A 22,819-nucleotide genomic window follows, 5' to 3' on the forward strand; every position below is an offset into this window, starting at 1 on the left:
TACTTCTTTAAATATCCCATCAACCACTTACTTGTCCAAGTTCAAAAACCATGAGTTGTACTTGAGTGTTTTTCACTACTCTCCACATTGAATTGCATTATAAGTAACATGGATCCTTCTTTTGAAATCTCTCCCACATATAATCTCTTCTCTATTTCAGCTCCTTTTGAAAAGTCCTATTACATATCTATCTCTGCTCTCCATTCTAGGTGCTATGTCCAAAGTCCAAAATATTAGGTCTGAAACTTTTCCCTCTACCTTCAGAATAAGAAAATATATTAGTAAACTAATATCTAAATAGTCAATGAAGTTGTGAGAGTCTGTACTGTGTTGCTTTTTTATATCTGCTTATAGTGCTTGTCATGGGCTAAATTTTGTCCCCCCCGCCCCCCGCCAAAAGTCTACATTGAAGTCCCAACCCCTGGTACCTTAGACTGTAACCATATTTGTAGATTAGATCTTTGAAGAGGTGATCAAATTAAAACAGGATTGTTAGTAAGGGCCCTAATCCAATAAGCCTAGTGTTCTTATAAGAAGAGGAAGGGGAAAAAGGTGGGGGTGGGGGGAGTGCCTGGCAGGCTCAGCTGGTAGAGCATGCAACTCTTGATCTCAGGGTTGTGAGTTTGAGCCCCATGTTGGGTGTAGACATTACTTAAAAGTAAAATCTAAAAAAAAAAAAAAGGAAGAGGAAGGGACAACAGGGACATGTGTGCACACACTAGGATGACCATGTGAAGAGGCAGCAAGTGAGCCAAAAAGAGAAACCTTAGAGGAAACCAATTCTGCTGGCGCCTTGATTTTGGACTTCCAGGCTTCAGATTTGTGAGAAAATTAATTTCTGTTGTTTAAGCCCCAATCTATGTTATTTTGTTATGGTGGCCCTAGCAAACTAATACGATTTTGAACTTGGGTCAAGTACTTTCCAATGAATAGGGATCCTAATGTCCTTCCTGTACATAGTAAAGTTGATCATGTAAAGGGAGAGAAAGAAAGTTCTAGCCAAAGAAGAAAGCAAAACTGTAAACGTATAGCTTCAGAGTCAGAATGCTTTTTATCCATTGCTCTATTATTATTTCACATTGAAGTTTATTGTAGATTAGCTTTTCAGAAGAAGGTTTCTGTTTTTAAATGTTGGAAGGCCTTGGTATGTTTAACGATGGAGTTAGTAGAGAAGGTGAAGATGAAAGTAAAGGAAAGAGAGAGGAGAGTCGTTGAGTTATAGTTCCTGCATCTCCCACAGGTGATAAAATTCAAAGAACAGGTGAGGGAATTGATCTTGGAGAGGACAAGAAACATAGAAGAAGAAAAGGAGAAGTGAAAAGTTCTTTTCATAAGTTGGTTTGTTGACTAAACCTTGAGGAATATCCATTCTGATGGCTTCTAATTTCTCATCGGTTGAGAGTGAGTAGGAAGTGGGATGTTCGGAGGTTTGAGGAAGTGGAGAACGTATGAAATAACATTAGAAAACAAGAGCAAACATAATAATACTATTGTGCTTTTAAAGGGCCAATCTAGTATAAATGTCATTTAAGCTATTGTTAAGTAATTAATCTGTTCACTCAGGTTTGGAGAAAGCAAGTAGTTGGCTTCAGCCAGGATTGGAATTTTATCAAGGGAATACAGCAGAAGAACAATGAAGCAGTGTAGTTCAGGATATTAATTAAGAAGTTATTCCTTGAAACTGCCTAACCATAATTTATATTCCTGTTTCGGCCACTGAACTGAAATAGAACAAACAAAATACACAAAAAAGCTACCCCATCGTTCCTATGTTTCTGGTCACCCACATGCTTGGTTCCACCATCCTCGTCCTATCATGTTCCATTATACATTCCTCAACATCTAGTCATCACCACTCCTGGGAATTTTGCTTCAGAGATATCTCTTATGATCTCTGGCTTCTTTTGTTTTCCAAGACTCTGCTTATGTTTGGGCTCATATTATTTTGTGTAGACTTTTACAACTTCCTCAGTGCTCTTCTTGTTCCTTGTTTTGTCTCCTATCATTGTCTCCAAACGACTGTTCAGTGATCATTCTACAAAACAAATCTGATCCTATGATTCCCTGAAGACATTTTACTGCTAATTAAGGAGGGCACGTGATGTGATGAGCACTGGGTATTATACGCAACTGATAAATTATTAATACTACATCTGGAACTAATGATGTACTATGTGTTGGCTAGTTGAATTTAAATAATAAAAAAATAAAAATAAAAAAATAAATGTAAAAAAAAAGACACTTTGCTGCTATATTGTAGCATAGAAAATGAACGTCATTGTATATTTGGCCCTCCGTAATTTGGCCCATCCCAGTTTCTCCAGCTTTGTCTTCTGTCCCTCTCTATTTTCCTCATATCATTAACTCTTTGTATTCCAGCAAAACAAAACTACAAAAATATGGATAATGTATAGATGTAATCTACATCTATGTCCCACACGTGTTTTTCTACTTGTTAGAAATTCCCTTTTCCCTTTGGTCAATCTGGCATATTGATTTGTATAAAGCCCAACTCAGGCATCATTTTGATAAGAAATGGCAATCCTTCCCCCGTAGCCTTGAGCCAGTTAATAACTCACTCTCAAGAGGCCATGAATGCCTTGTACATGAGTTTTTTGTTGTAATGATAATACGCTAATGTTACACTATTGGGGAGTGGTGCATTTAAACGAGGGGGTAGTATTGTGTTTAACTCATTTTAGGATTGATAGATGGACATGGTATTCATTGGTGTGTCCCCTGTGGACCAGCACCCCTTCTTGCTCATTTTTAGTGAAAACTCTAATTTTCTTTTTCTAAGGCTCAAGTCTTAAATTCATTGTGGAATTTTTCTTCCCATCTAACACTTACTAAGTTCTCATTCTTCTCTTTGCTAGCATTGCTGCCCTCTATTCTTGTTCTTGGCAAATTATCTTAGGCACAAGACCGACCACCTGACTGAAGTTTTTTCTTTTGCTAATTCTTGTTGATTATCCACTTCATATAATATTACCATCTCAAGATTAAAGGTAAATGTGGAACTCTCTTATAGTTTTTCAAATCTATTGTTTGCTATGCCTCCCAGAGGAAGATAGCTCATTAAGGGAAGTTACCATGTTTTATACTTTCTAGAACTATTTGTATAAACTATCGTATAAACTTGCTGAGTTAAGAGCTGTATATTGCCTCTCCAGAATGTCTAGAAGATTTGATCATTTCTGTTTACTTTCATGGCCTTCATTTCATCTAGTCCTTCACCTTATGCCATGATTACTCTAAGATCCTTTTAGACAGGCACGGTGCCACTAGTCTCTTATTTTGGCTAATACTCTATTCTTATATAAACACAAAAAGCTTTGTTTCACCATCCCTCTAATCTACCAGGAGCTTATTCTTATACTGTTTGTTTTGTATTGTTTGGGTTCTTGTTGTTGTTGTTGTTTTGTTTTTTACAGAGCAGCACTTTCTGAATACTATTTCTTGGAACCCTAAGTCTATGGAAATTTAAACTTATGGCATAAAAAAAAAAGAAAAAAAAACCTTGGACAAACATGTTACAGAGATATTGGGTGACATAACATTGAAATGTTTCTTTACGGCATAGCAAAACATTGAATATGTTTAAAAAACCTTATAAATCTGAGAAGATACGATAGACAAAAATTTCCAAGTTTGTTTAGTCATTGACTATTTCTATTTTCTCATGAAGCATACTGAGGGCTAACGTTGCATAGAACATACTTCTGGAAATGCTGAGAGATCTTATCCAAACATTTTATTCTGATCCCATTTTTCCTATCCCAACACAATGCTTTACTGACTTTCCTCTTGGCTTCTCTTTTCCAACCAAGCCAGCTTCAGAATTGGGTCTTTATCTGTCACCCCTCACCCCTTCTGCTGACGCTGCTGTCCTAGAACAAATGTTCTTCTCCTGCGCCAGTACTATATATAAAGTCTATTGATAAAGTAAGTTTTACAAATGAGGTTGGAGAGAGAAAAACTTTACAATCCACGGCAAGCTTAAGTCGTGAATGATGACATGAGCTTAATTTCCTTAGTGAGCCTGATTTTAACATCTTACTTTAAACCATAATAATTTGAAAAATATCATGGTTTTCTTTCTATAACTTACTTTTAATATTTGTAGGACCATTACCCATTTACTTTCTTATTCTAAAACACACACACACACACACACACACACACAAAACCCTGCTGAAATAGAATGTTGGTTCTTATTCATCATCTCTTATGCCATATACATAAATTATAAATGGGGTTTACTGGTGTGGTAAATATGAAATATTTTCCATAAAGGCATTAGAATCCATGATTTGCATGTTTGGAACTTTCAGTTGTTCTAGCTTGATATTAGAAAACCTAGAGGAACACATTTTTAATATTGATCATACATAGTACTTCTCGAATGTTAATTGTTTACCTAGGCCTTAAAAAAAAGAGAGAGAGAGAGAGAGAGACAACAACAAAGAGCCAACCCTGACATTGTTTACAAGTTTCCAAAAAACAGATTTTTGGATTGCTTTTTAAACTGATGACGTATTTGCTTTGGATACTGGAGAAGAGGGTATGTTGTCATAAATGTTTAAGACTTAAATTCCTGGCAGCTGGAGGAAAGCGTGATCTCTTGGATCTGAAGCAATGCTGATGGGCAGATTCAAAGCTTGCCAAAAGAGACAACTCTAACTTTGTTCAGACTTGGTAAAAACTGCAAATACTTTTGAAAGAGATTCCATCTGACTAGGAGATTTGTGGGTCTGTTACTAGTCATCTGCTTCTGCTGCAACAATTGTTACTATTTCTCCAGAGCAAGGTTTGGCTTTGAGTAGTCCTGAATGAGCCAACCTATCACATGCTAACTATAAAATACGAGAATAAATAAGGTACATAAACCGATCTTTGGATGACAGTTGCTTTGTAATATCTACCTGCATGCTAAAGCTTTGGCTAAAATCAATAATTTTGATATGATTGATATTGGACTAGACTTGAAGACGCTAAATAATAGGTTTATTTGTTTTTTTCCTAAGGCACATTCTTAAAGTATAGTAACAGTATTGTGTTATTTCCATAGAAGTCAGTAATTTTTTCTCTTTTTTTGCTAAGGACCTATATCATATCATGTAGTCATTTTTGCAGTTAATACTCTGACAGAACATTAAAATCTTGATCTATTTTAAGTCCTTGCACATTCAATCACAGACTGTTCCTCTTCATGGGAGTAAGGGCTGATGATGGATTGCTGGATGGTACAGAGCACCTTTAATTGTTCAGAACTGTTCCTCAATTAGATGAAACGGTACAATGCTCAAATTCATAAACAGGAAGATCTTACTCAGATTTCTTATTTTATCTCCTCAAAATTACATTATAATTAATGTGGTGTTTTGGTTGCACATGAATGTTATTCTAGGTGTCATGGGATATGATTGAATATATATTTTGCAGTCACACACACATACACAAATTTATTTTAAGGGCCCAGTTTCCAGAATCAGACATACTTAAGTGTATAGCTCTCTCAATAATTTATTAGCAAAGTTATTAGCAAAATCTGTAAGAGCTATATGATGCCTCCGAATCTTCATCTATAAATTGCGATAAGAATAGTATTGACCCCATAAAGCTGTTGAGGAGATAATAAATTTAACATGCTTTGTGTATATCTAGGAATAGTACACTTCAATCAATAATGATAATTATTATTATTATTGCCATTATGTTGAATAAAAAAATTAAGTGAAAGATGGTTCACATATTAGTTCATATTTAGACCTAAACTGGATTTGGAAGTAAGAGCCGTAATCTATACTAGAACAGCCTCTTTGATTTTAATTTCCTAGTCTGTAGTCAGAATTCTATATAAGCCATGTCCATGTGTAAAAACGAAGCTGCTTTAAGTCACCTAGATGCAACCAGAGTCTTAATGTTCTATAGGACATTAAGGAAGGAAGAATCCCATCTCCTCCTCTTCCAATTCTATTATCCTAGATGAGTTAATTTCTCTTTTGAAGCCTCTGATTTCTTGTCAAAAACATATTATGAAAATAACTGCAAAGATATCTTGAAGTTTTTAAAGCATAACTCAATGAAATTTCATGCAATTAATCAATAAAAAGTGGCTGTTGTTTACAAGTTAGTTTAAGAATAATTAGGAGATTGGAGAACATGTTAAGGATAATATGCTGCTTGGAAAAACTTGGAAGTGACCTTGGGCTATCAAATATTGTTTTCATTATTCCAATACATTAAAAGTGGCTGCTCATTGACATTTCCTAGTACAAATTTTGCTCTCCTCTGAAATCATGAATAGTACTTAAGAGAGCTGAATAACTGACACAATACCTAATTATTCTCTGTTGTAATAATCTCTTTATTTATATTTGTAGTCCCATTATTTTTGGATAATTTTTAAAGATAATGAATTGGGGAAAAACACATCTAAAGTAGCTGGACATGGGGGTGCCTGGCTGGCTCAGTCAGTAGAGCCTGCAACTCTTGATCTCAGGGTTGTGAGTTCAAGCCCCACATTGGGTGTGGAGCCTACTTAAAACAAATTAATTAAAAAATAAATAAAATAAGTGGACATGGTGGAAGAATTGGGTAAAGGTGGTCAAAGGGTACAAACTTACAGTTATAAGGTATAAGTTTTGAGGATGTAAAGCACAACATGATGTCTATAGTTAACATACTATATCGTATATTTCAAAGTTGCTAAGAGAGTAGATCTTAAACGTTTTCCTCACAAGGAAAAAAATTGCTAACTATGTGTGGTGATGGATGTAGTAATCATTTTGCAATATACACATATATCAAATCATTATGTTGTACACCTGAAATTTATACAATATGTATGTCATTTGTATCTCAATAAAACTGGGAAAAATAAAACAACAGCTGGACGTACTTTTCTTGAAAATATATGGTGGTTTTAATAGCATTTGGACTGAAGTTTTGATGAAAAATCTCATTATGACTTACAATTTGGACTAATGTTAATAAATCAACATGATCCATATAGAGAAAAAATAAAAAGGGGATAAATTTATATATTCCAGACTAATGTTTTAAAACTACTTAAGGCAAAAGCAAGAGTGCTAAGTGCTTATGCCATATAAACAAATAAAGTGGCTAGAAACATCTCTTTTGTTCTAGTGTTTGGCCACTCAATCTAACACAAGATATTTAAGACAGCATTTACGTTTGATGATCAAGTAAAATAAATACTACAGGCCATATGAAGCTGAGTACATAGGAAACAGGGTTCCTATTGAATATGTTGAGCTAGGCCTCCTAATAGGATTCCAGATAGATGTAAATAAAGGAACAAAAAAACCAGAAAGAAATGTACAACAGGACACCATTGATTTAAAAAAAAATTATCATTCCATTAAGCAAATAGGAAAAAAAAAAAGAGGGGAGGTAATTATTTATGTCCCTCTTCCATGGACCAGATATTTAACATAAATTAACCTGTTTAGTTCTTAGAACAAGTCTGCAAGTTATGTACTCTTCTTTTCATTTTACTGATAAGAATACACAACATTTAAAGAAGTTAAGCAACTAGGCCAAGATTTACTCATTTATTCAACATTGTTCTAGGTGCTTGGGCAATATCAATGGATGAAAACAGACACAAATCTCTGACTTCATTGAGCTTACATTTTAGTGAGGAAAGAGCGGCAACACATATATTAATAAGTCATGTAATATATTAAAACACAGTAAGTACTATGAAAAAGAAAAGGAAAAACAGGAAAAAGGATCAAAAATCCTTGGAGGGGGACAGTTTGCACTTTTAAATAATATTAGATAAATCTCCTTGAGAGGGTTACATTTCAGAAACAACTGAAGAAGTTAGGGAGTTAGACATGGCTGTCTGGAGGAAGAGCATTTTAAGCAAAGAGAATAGCTCAAACCAACAACCTAAGGTGGGCCCCTGTGTGGCACTGGCATGCTGGAGAAGCAGCAAGATCAGTGTGGATGGAGCCAAGGGATCAAGGGGAAGAGGGAGAGAAGGCAGTATTTGGAAAGGGTACCTAACAATTGGAACCTTGTAGACTACTGTGAACACTTTGATTTAGAATCCAAATGAAATGAGGTGTCATTGCTGGGTTCTGAGCTGAGGAATGACATCATCCAACATATGACATGTTTTAAACATTTCTGGCTGCTGTGTTGATAATACTAGAGGATAGGGGAGGGCAATGGTAGAGGCAAGGAGAGCAACCAGAAAGCTATTACAATAATCCAACTTAGAGATGATGGTGACTCAGTCCATGTTTGTTACAATAAAAATAGTGAGAAACAGCTTCCTCATAGTTTGGATGTGGAGACGGAGACCAAGAGAGGAATCAAGAAAAACTTTTAAGAATTTTTGGCCTGAGCCACTGGAAGGAAGTGGTTACTATCAATTAAGAAGAAGACTGAGTATGGAGCAGATTTGGGGGAGAAGAACATTAGGTCCATTTTGGACATGTTGAGTACAAAACGTTTATTAAATATGCAAGTTGAGACAGTGAGAAGGCAATTGGATATTTGAGTCTAGAGTTCTGGAGAAAGGTCTAGTTTGGAGAAATAAATTTTGGAGTCATCAACAATGGTACTGAAAGCCACATAAGTTGATGAAATTACTAAGACAGTGAATGAAGATTTAAAAAAAAAAAGTGGACCACCTCTTGATAGGATTGGGGGAAACAGACTATTTCATGACATAATTGGGAAGTTTTCCCTTTGGCAACATCATACAAAAAAGTATATAAATACAGGTGACTTGATCATCTTCATAGAAAATATTGAAAATTCTGAACTTCATAGCTTCACAAGCCTGGCAGAGGTCATTTTAGGTGACTGACTAACTGTACTTCCTAAACTCTGGTCAAAAAATAAAAATGAACCTAAACATATCTAAACAGTTGGGAATGCTTTTCTTATGAATAACTCCCCAATAATATATCCATAAATAGCATAATTACAAGACAATACTAGGAAAGGTAAGACAGTCAATTTTATGTATTTGCAACACATAAGCTCTTCTAAATGTGTTCCTAAGACTTTTGTAAGTAAAAGGTGTGTCTATTTCATTACAAGACTCTGAATATCCTATTATTCCGAGCTCTTAGTGATACCTTGATTATGAGAAAACTAAGTTTATGGTTTTCTTCGACTTCTGAACTCCCATGGCTGCATGAAACTTGTTCTTTTATCCTTCTGTAGGGGAAGAAAAAAATTTTTACCTCTATCCTTCTAGATTCTTGGCTAAGAACCACCCTCCTCCTGCCCCCTTTCCCAATAAAAGATTAACAGGAGAAAAACAAACAGAAGTTTAATAACATGTATACCTCTTGTATGCTTGGAAGACATCCAGGAAAACTGAGTACTCTCTAAAATGGCCCAAGCCATGATCTTAAATACCATCTACTTCTTAAGACAAAAGAAGACGTTGGGGCAGGGGCAGGTTGTCAGGGCAGAAGGCCAGTTATGGGAGGTTACCAGGAATAGCACAGTAAATAAGGGTATGATTGTATACAGATTTAAGTCAATGACTTCTCCATCAATAAGACTTTCTAGAGATTTAGTCATCCTCCTCTCCCTGGTATAGAGAAAGAGAGAGAAGCAGAAAGAGAGAGAGAGAGAAAGAGAAACACCCTTACAAATGGAGACTTCCCTTATAAATGTGAATTTATTTATTTATTTATTTATTTATTTATTTATACAAAAGGGTAACTTCTACTCAGTTTTAGGAGCTTCTCTTATGTCTGCTGTTTTGTAAAAATAATCAGCTCAATGTAATCCTTATTCCAAAGAGATATATTTTGGGGTAGCAAATTCTGTTCCAGCTCACTTCCTTACATGACTTATTCTCCAAAACTTGTATCTTATTAAACTTATATGATCAATGCGATTCTCCTTTATATACTTGTAAAATCCAAAGTCCTATCCTGAACCAATTTGGAGGCTCCAAATAGGATAGCTCTTTATTTTTTTTTTAAAGATTTTTTTATTTTTATTTATTTGACAGAGATAGAGACAGCCAGCGAGAGAGGGAACACAAGCAGGGGGAGTGGGAGAGGAAGAAGCAGGCTCCGAGCGAGGAGCCTGATGTGGGGCTCGATCCCAGAACACCGGGATCACGCCCTGAGCCGAAGGCAGACGCTTAACCGCTGTGCCACCCGGGCGCCCCTAGGATAGCTCTTTAAACAAAATAATGATCAAATGCTAACCATAGGCAGCAGAACGTCTTGTGAAGCTTATAGAAAATGGTTATATATAGGAAATATTCCCTTCCTGTCACAGATACGGGTTAAGGTTTTTATTAGTGGATACAAGTGTACGTCCAAATATACAATGCTGAGTGGTGCTCACTTGAGACAATGCTTTTTTTTTATATACATATATTTTTAGATTTATTTGAAAAGGAGAGAGAGCAACCACAGGAGTGGGGGGAAAGGCACAGGAGGAATAGCAGGAAGAAGAGAGAGAATCTCAACCAGACTCGCTGCTGAGCCCCAAGCCCAACACAGGTCTCCATCCCACCACCATGAGATCATGACCTGAGTCAATCAAGAGTCCCACACTTAACTGACTGAGCCACCCAGGTGCCCCTGAGACAATGCTTTCTTAATAAAAAAAAGTCAATTAGCTATACCATCAGGAGGTAATGGGAAAGGTTTGTCACCCAAAGGTGCATTATCAAATGAAAGGCTTCTTCCCAGAAAACAACCACAATCAACACTTGGCTACCAGAAGGCAAGGTCATTTCTGACTCGAGTGTAAACATCAGACTGCGTCTCTGGCAAATTCCATTGAAGATATGTAACACTAAATAAATCCCTTAATATATTTGAGGTTCACTTCTTCATCCGCCAAACGGGAATGACGACATAAAACTTGCCTGGGAAGGAAGGATGTGAGGGCCAAAGGAGATAATGCAGGGCAAGGGTTTTGAAACTGTCAAGTTCTGGACACAAGTTAATTATGTAACAAATGTTAGCATAGCACTACCTGCAGGATTATATGTTTTCAGTAATTTTGACCAATTCAAGCTTGCTTAGAAAGGTCAGGCTTTTAGAAATTGTTGGTAAGACTCAGAGATTAAGTTAGATGCTGGGAGTCCGATGATGAAATTACAGAAACTGTGTGTTGTCCGCTCTGGTCCAAGAAGGTCATCTGTTGTTCTCCTGTTTTTGTTACTAGTGATCAAAAGTTGACCCTAAACGAATTCCAGCTCCTTGAAAGGTTTCCTTCTGTACCAAAACGGTCCTTATCCCCCTTTCCCCGCGCCCGTCTTTTCTAGTCCCCTGCAGGGGGACTACATTTCACAGAAACCCCTCCAGTGCCCGGAGGGGAAGGTGCTGTGACGTCCTTCCACGCTTGGTCGGAACACCTTTTCCCTCCCCTGCCCCGCCGGCCCGCCGTCGCGCCAGCCTGCTGTCCCGCCAGCCCGCCTTCCCCGGCTCCCGGCAGTGCGGCCGGCGGCCCCGCAACGGCCCCGAGCGCGGCTGCGGACGCCCGGGCGGCGGTGCGCCACGGCGCAGACTCCGCGGCCGGAGCAGGCGCGTCAGCCGAGCTCGGCGGTGGCGCGGGCGGCGGGGACGCAGCTGCCCCCGCTCAGCGCCCGCCGCACCCCCAGAAGCCACCGCCGTCTGGGCCCCGAGCCGCCGCGTCCTCGCCTGGCGGCTGCGGGCGGGGACGCCTCGGGTAAGTATCGGGGGCCCTTGGCTGGGGGTGGGGTGGAGGGCAGGAGAAGACCCGCAGTGGGAGGCGGCGGTGGTCTGGGGACGGGAACGACGCTCTGCGGAAAGACGGGGTCAAGCCTGGGGTGGTGGAGGCGCGGGGAGCACTGCGGCGTGCAGGGGGAGGAGGCGAGCGAGCTCAGTCTTGCGCGGGTAAAGGGGCGCGGGGCGCCGGGCAGCCGGGTCATGGATGCACGGATGCGGTGGCGTCCGCGGATACGCTCCGGCTGGAGGGATGCAGAGAGCTGGGGGGAATTGGGGGAACGCAGGATTTGCGGGGAGGGCTCCTTGCGTTGTTTTGTTTGTATAGCTCCTTCAGTCATTGCGGCTGTCCCCTTTGAAAGGTTGGAGGTGGAAAAAAAAAAAGAAAGGTTGGAGGTGAAGACAGGGAGCGTAGTGTTGGATTTCTCTGGACACTTCAAACCGTTAGGACGGCCCTCCTGTTTTCCTGGGGAAGAATGTGAAGGTGGGAGAAGTACCTGCTGCTGTGGGCCGAGGTATCTGAAAGCAGATGCCACCGTAGGATGGGGGAAGGGAGCGTCCAAAGCTGAAGTTGACAGAGGAGAGCCTTCTGTTGTTGCTCTTGGCATGATAAGCCCCCTCTGTTGTCCTCAGTAGAGGGGACCAGGGAATTAGCTCTTCTGGCTTGCCATAGGGGCTGTAAAGGGTAAATGGGAGAAAATAAGAATTCCTAGGAGAAAAGGAGGTGCAAAATATGACATAAGAGAGGCAAAATTATAAGGGTGAGAAAGGAATTAAGTGAATGTTGAGGAATCTGATAGATCTCTTAGCCTGCAGAAAACAATCATGGAGAAACAATTTATGGTTTGGAAACGAAGGACTGCAAAAGAGACTTAAATATTCAGTGTTACTAGACCCTTCAAGTTCTTTCTTTCTTTTCTTTTTTTTTTGGATGCATCAGACCGGCAAGAATATAATTCTCATTTGAGCATAGAAAATGTTATTAAAATAGGACTAAGAAGATTATTTGGAAGAGTCTGACCATACTTGCCGGGTTTTTGTTTTGTTTTGTTTTTCATATTATGTTACCTAGAATTGGTGGAGTTAAAAATCATCCTCAATAAATGTTAGTAACATGAAAGTGGGAAAGCCAACAAGCTACCTTAAATCAGTATGCACCCTTTTTAGGTAAAAGGTAACTTGCAAATTTACTGTGTATAAATAAAAACAATGAATTTAAAGTGTGAAACTTAGATACTAGTTTTTTCTTTTATCTGTCAATTCTTTAATAGCGTTGTCTTTTCCATTAGAATAGTTTTGTTATTTTTGAAAAAAAAATACTTGCAAAATTAAAAAATATAGAAATTGAAAAAGGAAATAAAAAATCCAAATGTACAAGAAGAAGGTAACCATTTTAACATTGTGTTAAACATCCTTGCAGGTAGCTTTCTAAACGTACATTGATATATTGTGCAATTCAATGTCAATTTTCGATTTTCTCTATAAAATCAGAAATTTTGCCTATTTATTTTTTATACCTCCTTGGGATTGTATTTTTTATGAGTCATTATTCCATTTGAGCCTTACTACTAAACATCACAAATATATAGTGAAGGCTAACCACATAGGTTTGAGCAATGAGAATTTCATGTATAAATGTATTCGTCCATTGAGCAGTAATGGTCATAGTCTTTAGAGTCGTATTGTTATCATTTTATGTAAACATTTTCTTGTTCTTTCTTGTAGATTGATCTCCTGAAATTTAACTTTCAAGATGAAGTTTTTATTGGCGATTGCCTTTTTTATTTTAATTTCCTTGTGGGTTGAAGAAGCTTATTCTAAAGAGAAGTCTTCAAAGAAAGGGAAGGGGAAAAAGAAGCAGTATCTATGCCCATCGTACGTCCTTCATGTCTTATATTATTATATGGAGAAATGTTATTGCATTTTACCAAAGTAAGATGGTTTATTGAAACACATATCAGCAGAACTTTTCATATCAGAATTTGTACCCATTGGTTTCACAAGGGGAGGTTTAGAATGTGAGAGCTAATTCCTTGTGTTTAAGGTAAAGTTTTATAAGGTTTTGTTCATGCTCTGGGATTATATAATATCTATACATCTTTTATAAAATTAGAAAAAAAGTTACTGTTTCTTTCTTACCCTAAATATGCAACTATGATTGGATACTGAAATTCCATGTTTTGAGCAAATAGCAGTTCAAAAAGATGATTTTTCTAAAAAATATTCCTAAAAATGAGTATCAATTTAAAAATTAGCTAAAGTATGATTTTTAAGGTGTATTTATGTTGATTCATGGAAGAAGAAGATTCACATAGTAGGTCAGTTTTCTATTTCAATATTTTCTTCAAAGTGCTTAGATTGGAAAATGAGTATTTTTTCAAAAAATTTGTCACTAAGTTTGAAGTTACTTGTAAAAACAAAATCTAAATCCAAATCACCCACTTCTCCTTTTGTGGTTTGGACTCTTTTTTTTTTCTTTTTTTAATAAGAAGGGTTAATACTACTGGTGAATAACAGCATTATTTTTAATAATACCTAATGGTTAGAGCAATTGAAGAGCATGTAAGTAAATAACTTTCACAAACATAATGTGTTTTTAGGTAATAAGATCACATATGCAGTGATTTGGGATAAAAATTAATTTGCTGTTACAGGTCATTTTTTTAATTAAGATGTTTCAAATACCGTATTGATCACAGGTAACATCTCAGCATCAACATTATTTAAAGATAGACTATTATGGTTTTGTAGATATTTGGTATGAGATAGTAAGGAACATTTTGGGAAGTTTATTTTGTTAAGAAAGGATATTCGAATTGGTGTTTTGGAATGGATATTGGTATGAATATGTGAGACTGCAAGTCTGGAGACAGTGTCACGATGCACATATGGACTAGCATTAAATAAAGCTCCCTATTTAGAAGTATCTCTTGGTTTTCAAGTTTATTAGTCCTACTTATTTCAGTGCTGTCGAACCTGATGTTAGGGCCAGATTTCTGGGTGTATTACAGGATGGCCCTGAATTATATTCATGTGTCCCTCCTTGACCATCTGCCCAGCTGGGTATGAAGTATCTGATGGGGCTGGTTTAGGAATAATCACCATCCGCAACTCTCACTACTCTTCAGTGTTCAGAGTTTTTGTGTCACAACCAGGAGATAAGCCTTTTAGGGAACTGGGCATTGTCAGGCCTTACTCGTCCCAAGAGAAAGGACATATTCTCATGTTTTAGATATTTTTACATTAATCTTTTACCTGATGAATATTGGCATATTGATACAAACTGTTGCATATGTGTTAACAGTCATGGTGATTTTATGTGTGGAGTCAGGCCAACTTCAACCAGCCAAATTTCTCTATATGTAGAAGCTGATAGGACTCTTTTCCACTGCCTCCTGCCCCCCCGCCCCAATCAAATGTCATAAATCAAAGAATTCGGAAGATGGCAGCAGTAAGCCTTAGAACTACCATATATCTTTTCTTTTTTTTTAAGATGTATTTATTTTAGAGGGGGGGGCAGGAGGAGAGAATCTTCAAGCAGACTACCCACTGAGTGCAGGGCCCAACATGGGGCTCAATCTCATGACCCATGAGATGAATATATAGTAAAAGCTCATACCTGAACTGAAACCAAGAGTCGGATGCTTAACCCACGGAGCCACCCAGGAGCCCCTAACTATCATGTATCTTACAAAAGTCCTTTACGGGACATTCTGTCCTTTTCAGAATTATGCGATTAAATTGTCTTATATATAAACTGGCTATATATTTGCAGTGTCTATAGTTATTTAAGACAGATTTTTAAAGTTAAATCTAGTAGGTTAAAAATGAAACAGTAAGGTTCTCTTGGTGAACATGGAAATCGCCGAATAGAAGACCCAGCATACCCTTGGTAAGCCCATATCACAGTATTTTAGAAATGTTATGTAATTAATTGAAATTTTATTTTGAAAATTTCTACTGTAAAATTTAAATTTTTTACTTTATTTATTTAATTTTATTATAATTATGAGACTAGATAAAACTTTATTAACAGTTGCCATGGTGATGCTGCCAAAAATCTGACTTATTAAAAAGTAGGTGTGCATTGCAGAATAAGATTTATATATTTTTTTTGTTTGAGCATTTTATTAAGAACTTTTATTTATTAACACTGAATTATGAATTTCAGAAGACTAGAGTTTTCTCTGGCTGTGTTTGGATCCATTATACTGAATTTCTTTGAACATCCAGATTAAGACTCTCAGCTGTAATAATGTGCTGTGAAAGAATATGCAAATCATTTGTATTAGATCCAGTTAGCCCATCTTGGAAAAGTTGATAAAATATACAGCGTTTTGATTAAGAGGAATATTTGAGATTATGAAAGTTAGGTACAGACCACCGTAATGCTCTTCAATATGGTGGAATCTTGCCCAGTGATATTTTTATTTATTTAATTTTTTTTTTCTTTTTGAATAGAGTTGATGAAGCAATGGAGTTGTATACACACATGCAGTTAATGTGTGAGTGTAACAAATGTGAGCGACAATTTCCCATTTTACTGTTGTAACGATGTTCTCTCCCCCAACCAAGACTGTAAATAAGAAGAAAAAGGTTTTAAAATGTGGAAGAAATAAAACACTTGGGGTCCTTAACATCCTAGGGTTTAATTTTGATGTTGAGCTTGAATTGTATCATAAACTTTTCCTGGCTCTTTTACTATATATATATTTTTAACTCATGTTGTTTTGAGATGCTATAACATAAATTTATGCTATTGTTTTTTGATGTATAAGTGGAACGGTAGTACCACATTGACAAGCCATCTGATAAATTTCCTTTCAAAAACTTTAGAAATTTAATACATATTAAAATATAAGAAATAAACTGTAAATGAGAAAAAATTTTGATTAAGTCCTTGGATATAGTAAGCTTTTTATTTTACAGCTTGAATTCGATGTTAACCTTCATCTATTGGTCTCTCCTCTGTCTATATAGTCTGCTTGAGTGATTCCATCCAAATCTATGGCTGTAACTACCATCTATTCACTGTTAACTCCTAAGGTCTATGTCCATCCCAGAATTCTTTGAAGAATGCCATACCCATACATCCAATATTTTCTACCTGGCTATCCTATGTTGACCTCAGATTCAACTTAAAATGATAAAACCCGAGTTCAGAAATCCTCCCACCACTCCTGATGCAGTGTTCCTTTATCTAGCAAGTGATACCACTCTCTTTTGCCAACTGAAATGCTGGGGATCGCCTTAGAACTTCTCTTTCTACTGATGTGTCTCAAATTCAGTAGTGTCCAAGACTTGTCAAGTCAGAGTCTTTCTCCTCTCTGGAATATGTCCTTCATTTTCACTTCCCTGTGAGTACTGCTTTAAATACTCCTCTCTACCCATTTTGGTGACTCTTTATTAGTTCCCCTGCTTCTTGTCTTCCTCCATCAGTTCATATTGGACACTGACCCTATAGGATGTTTTCTAAATCTTCAATCTACGCAAGTAATTCCAAAGCTTAGAGCCCTTTATGGCCTCAGTAGCTTTCTGTCTCTCCACAGACAAAGCTCTTGCTGAACTGGCCTCTAATACCTCCAGCAGTATCTTTCTATCCCAGCCCCCCTCCCAACCCAATGCTTATGAGTCAGGTCTCGTACACACTTGACATTTCACACCTCTGGAAGTATTCTTCCCTATACCTGAAATACCAATGCTTTCCTTTTTTCTTTAGTTAACTCCTGCCTCAGTGGTCTTATCCAAATCCATGGCTATAAATATCATCTTTCACTGTTGACTCTTCTTAGAAAACAAAATTCAACTGAGTAAATTTGAAGATCTAATTGGCTTTATTAAGCAACTCAAGAATTGGGCAGTGGTCCATCTAGCAAGTAGAGAGATACTCTGAGGAGTTGTACAAAATGGAAGGTTTCTATACAAAGGAGAATGTGGCAAGAAGTTATTTGCAAAAGAAAGGATTGCTTCAGGCAAGGCTACCTTCCCTTAAGGGGAAGGGCAAGGGATTTTATTAGGTGGATTACCTCATCTTTGGGGGGATGGAGAGGGCACATGTGACAGATTCCTCATTGATGCTGATTAGAAAATTCCTGACTGACCAGTTAAGACTACATTTTTAGGGCAGGTTGAAATGCAGTTGGGTTAGGTATTAGGTCCATATTTAGTGACTTGGCTTAAGGACACCATTTTGGGCCGGTGGTTTTCTTTTTAACACACCTGAGTCTATATGCCTGGCCCAGACTTCTCTCTTAAGAGCACCACACCCATAAAACCAGATTTTAATCTGACTGTCCCATAATGACCTCAAACTCAAACCTTGCTATCTCCTTTGGGAAACCTTTCCTAATCTGATAATTTGATTTAGAAAATTACACTCTGTGCCTCCATAGTTCCCTAATTGCCTATCATGTTTATAACACTGTATGGTAATCATCAATTATCATTATTTGCTTTCCCCACTAGATTGTAAGCTCCTTGGGAGCAGTGTCTTATTGATTCAATCACCAGAGATGAGACAAATTTAGTGCCTGACACAAAGTATACATACAATAAAAATTTGTTTAAAGAAAGGATAAAAATCTAAAGATCTTTGGCTCTTACAAGTTATTATATTTGGATTTTGTTAAGGAACTTGAAAATAACTTATATAGTCCCTATGGACCATATTTAGGAATATGGTCTTAATATAGGGACAACTAGATGAGTTAACAACTGGGTAATTAGTGAAACATTTCCAACCTGGATGATGTTTCCTAGTGAAATTTTGGCCTTACCATGTTTAACATTTTATCAATGACCAAAATAAGACTGTACAGAGGGAACACTTACCCAAACAGGATCATGTGATTTGGGGACATATAATGAATATCTGAGACAGAATTAGGATCCACTATGACCTTGAAGGGTTAAAGTGATGGGCTGAAACTAAAAAAGATAGATGGAAGTACAAATTGCAATTTTGTCTAGAAATCATCTGTGCAAGAATAGGATGGGGGAAACACAGTATGGTAGAGAGCATTTGGAAAAAATTAGGTAATACGGTAAAGATTTATGTATGTATAAAATATGTATTACATGTAGATAATATATATGATACCAATGAGTATATATAGTTACTTAAACTAGTATTTTTATTTTACCAATTGTAAGGTATATTACTTCACTTAATAGGATGATATTTATTTAAAGCCAGATTTACAGAGCTTTCTGCTTTGTGCTAGTGAGTATTTTCAGGGGAGAGAAATAAGAACAATTGAGATCATTAAAATCATGTCATTTTACGGAGACTGAAAAAACTGAGAAATTTGAAAGTTGTTTTCAAATCGTTGAAAAAAACTATGATGTAAATGAGAAAGCAGACTTCGCTGCTGGCACCAATAGTGAAAACCAGGACTAATGAGTAGAAGCTATGGGTAGGATATTTTTAGCTCTCAGGAAGAACTTTCTAATAAGAGTTCTGCCTAAATATAGTTGACTGGAAAGTGAGGTAGTGAAGTTCTGTATAACTGGAGGCACTTGTTACTGAGGGGTATTTATTTGGCAAACATATTTTATAGAAAGTTTGAACATTGGATAGGTGGTTAGACCAGATGGTGATACTTAAGGTCATTTCAATTTGTCAGATTTTTAAGATCCTTTGATTCTAACATACTGTATTTGATTATGGCCTTACTATTATCCAATAGAATGAGATAGAATCATTTGAAAATTTTATCTCAATACGGATTTAGACAGATCTTCCCTTATTTTTGGTTCATTGTCTTGGAAAGCTCTACCATATAAAATAAATATATCTTGGTCCTGTGTTAATAATAAGGATTTAAAAACCTTCAGTGGTAGAATTTCATCTTGGAATTTCATGAATACTTGTATTTTAGAAGTGTGTCTTTCAAACCCAGAAAATATTTCTCTTTTCTGATCTAAACCAATAGGAAGAAATATGTCTCAAATAGTGATTGGGGGCTGGCGATATAAGTGAGCCACTTGCTGCCTGCCGTAATTTACAAGAAGGCATAGGTTTATAAATTTATATTTATATGTGTATCATACATGAAACCAGAACATATTAAAATATACTTTCAGGGTGCCTGCGTGGCTCAGTTGGTGAAGTGTCTGCCTTCAGCTCAGTTTGTGATCCTGGGGTTCTGGGATGGAGTCCCACATTGGGCTCCCTGCGTAGTGGGGAGTCTGCTTCTCCCTCTGCTGCTCTCTCTCTGTCAAATAAATAAAATCTTTAAAAAAAAATAAAATATACTTTCAGAATTTTTGTTTGAATAAACAAAAACAAAACAAAACATAATTATCTCAAAACATTACTTGTCATTTCTATTTGTGCTCCCAATAGACATAATAACACTTTTAAATACTGAATTCAGGGGTGCCTGGGTAGCTCAGTCAGTTGGGTATCCGACTCTCGATTTCCGCTCAGGTGGTGATCTTGGGGTTGTGATCTCAGGGTCATGAGATCCAGCCCCACATTGGGCTGTGCTCTCTGTGAGTTCTGCGTGAGATTCTCTCTCTCCCTCTCCCTTTGCCCTTCCCCCTACTCACATGTGCTCTCTCTCGCATGCTTTCTCTCTCTCTCAAATCTTCAAAATAAAATAAAATACATACATACATACTGAATTTGGCCAGGCTGTAACCTCTTTGGCACATGCTGCCATATTTTACCATTATTGAGCCTAGGGAACCTTCTACCATTTGTTGAGGACTATTTGAATTTCAAATATCTGATAGCTTATAATAAGTGCACTAATATAATTACAAGTTAAATTTAAAATCTCCTTTCTCCCACTTTTGGCCCAAACTTGTATCTTAGGTATGGGGAAGCTTAATAATAAGCCCTTGATGAATACTAGATGAGGGCTGCTATGATTTATATTAGTGTGTGGTCACGTTAGCATGAATTTATCCTGTCTTCTTCATGATCTTTCCTCCTAACTGTTGGCACTCTACCTTTAAAATCACGACAAAGGAATTTTTACTGTGGTTCTGTGTGCATAATGGTAAACAATGTGATTTCTTTATATTAGTTTGTTCACAAATTTAAAAAAATTGTGTGTGTAAAATTGTTGATATCTGTTCATGAGAAATATTTTTGTCTCCTTTAGAGAGAGATTGTCCCACTTAATGATAACATTTGTACACATCGGTTTTATGTGGTAGAAGGGTGGGAATACTGAATAATCAAAGCTACTATGTGCTAAGTATAATATTAGCTATTTTCTTCCTATTCTGATTTTCTTACCTACTATTGATTAATAGAGTGGGTTGATTTTAGTTTAGCTCTGCTTTCCTCCTAGTGAAAATGTTCAAGGTAAGTGCATTGGCCAGAAGATGAAAGGCTGATTACAAAAGGGTATGGGTAATCTCTGGAATGAATGCAACTGAAAACTGCCTACATTATTCTTACTATCACATATCTAGGTTTAATATGTCACTGATGTTTAGTTACGTATTTTCTTACTACCTATTGAACAGTCCCAGCCGAATGGCATGCTTTTCTTTTGCCATCAGCTGAATTAATGTTCTTCCCTTTCCAAATAATTTCCCAGGTTTTGAAACTGGCATCCTCATTACTCTAGCTACTCAGGCATGAAACTTAAATGGAACCTGTCTTTCTCTCTCTTAGAATGATTTCCTATATCTGTCATGTTCATTGCATCTCCACTTAGCATCATTTTGAACAGTTTTCATCAATATTTTTCTAATTATTTGCCATATTATTTCTGTTATCATTCATCTCGCATATTGTTTCTGTTTTTATCTTGTTAATATTGAGCTCAGGACCCACAATGTCTTCTTATTGCCTTATGGGTCCCAGTACAAACTCTTTACTTTAACTTTCAGGGGCTTCTCTAATTTACATCCCAAACTTTATGTGAAACTACCCTTTTATTTTAGAAAGGCTGATCTGCCCTTGCTCCTAAACTTCTCTTGCCATTGCTTATGTGTAGACATATTTATGTGTAGAATGACAACTTCCTGCATAATCTGTGAAGGTCTTACTAGTCCTTTAGGACTCCTCTCAAGTATTACCTTGTCTTATGGAAGTTTTAAAATAATTAGAAGTTTCAGTTGAGAAAAAGGTTAATATAAATTGATAGCATGCCATGGCTGCTTAATAATTTGGTCTTGGACACTGATAGAAATACTGTGTTTAGAAAGAAAATAGTGTTAATATCATGGTGGGTTTAATTCTGGTTGCCATCATTTGTGATGGTTAGAATTACATGAGAGTTTGTTCAGAGAATCATAATCAGGGTTTGCAGGAACATGAAAATTTGTTGTTTGATCGATTGCACTGTGGGTGGTTTTCCTTGAAGAATAGAAGAGTAATTACCTCGCTACTTGGGGAATTATCACATAAGGTGAACTCGACTTCTTTTGTATGATGTCAAGTTATAGAACCAAGACCAAAGAGAAACATAGAAGAAGACAAGTTCAATTTTAAAGGATATGATAGAACTGTCCAAAGAGAAAATGGATTTCTTTGGGTGGTTCTTTTTTGCTACAGTGAATAAACATTGCTTGAATAGGTATGCTACCCAAATCAAGCATCAGTGGGAAGTTACAGAATGTAAAAGTTCTTTATGTCCCCACAGTTTCATGAGTCTATGATTAGAACTAATGTTAACTCCCTCCTCTTGATCTTTTTCAATTCTTTTTTGTCCATACTGTATATTTTGACATTTGATTATATTTAATTCTAATACTCTTTATATGATATTTTTTATTTTCCAGTTGAACCATATTATATATGTATTAACTCTAATACAAGTATATATACATATCTCATCTAATGTATATGTATATACATACATCCGTCTCATCTCAAATATTTACAATTCATTGAGATTGTTAACACAATATATTGTTAATTGTAACCATATATAACGAATATATACACACACTTATTTAGCATGCATAAGTGAGGCTCTTATGCAAAGAATCTTGAAGTAGGGAGAATATAAAAGGGCATATATATATTCACACATGTATACTTAATATATATGTGAAAGTCCGTGTATGTGTATATATACACACACATATTACACACACACACATACAATTTTGTATTCTGCCTACTTCAAAATTCTTTC

At 36.7% G+C, this 22,819-nt stretch overlaps 1 protein-coding gene across 1 annotated transcript in view; it reads left to right on the forward strand.

Moving 5' to 3' along the window:
* Nucleotides 1-11,553: 11,553 nt before the first annotated feature.
* The window catches only part of GLRB (glycine receptor beta), a 96,035-nt gene continuing 84,769 nt past the window's right edge, over nt 11,554-22,819 (forward strand). Inside the window, exons 1-2 of the mRNA XM_026499546.4 lie at nt 11,554-11,697; nt 13,440-13,589. Of these exons, the coding sequence (XP_026355331.1) occupies nt 13,468-13,589 (122 nt within the window). The 5' untranslated portion in view covers nt 11,554-11,697; nt 13,440-13,467. The remainder of the gene's footprint in view (nt 11,698-13,439; nt 13,590-22,819) is intronic.

Source organism: Ursus arctos, unplaced genomic scaffold, assembly GCF_023065955.2.
Source record: "Ursus arctos isolate Adak ecotype North America unplaced genomic scaffold, UrsArc2.0 scaffold_11, whole genome shotgun sequence".
NCBI classification, from domain to species: domain Eukaryota; kingdom Metazoa; phylum Chordata; class Mammalia; order Carnivora; family Ursidae; genus Ursus; species Ursus arctos.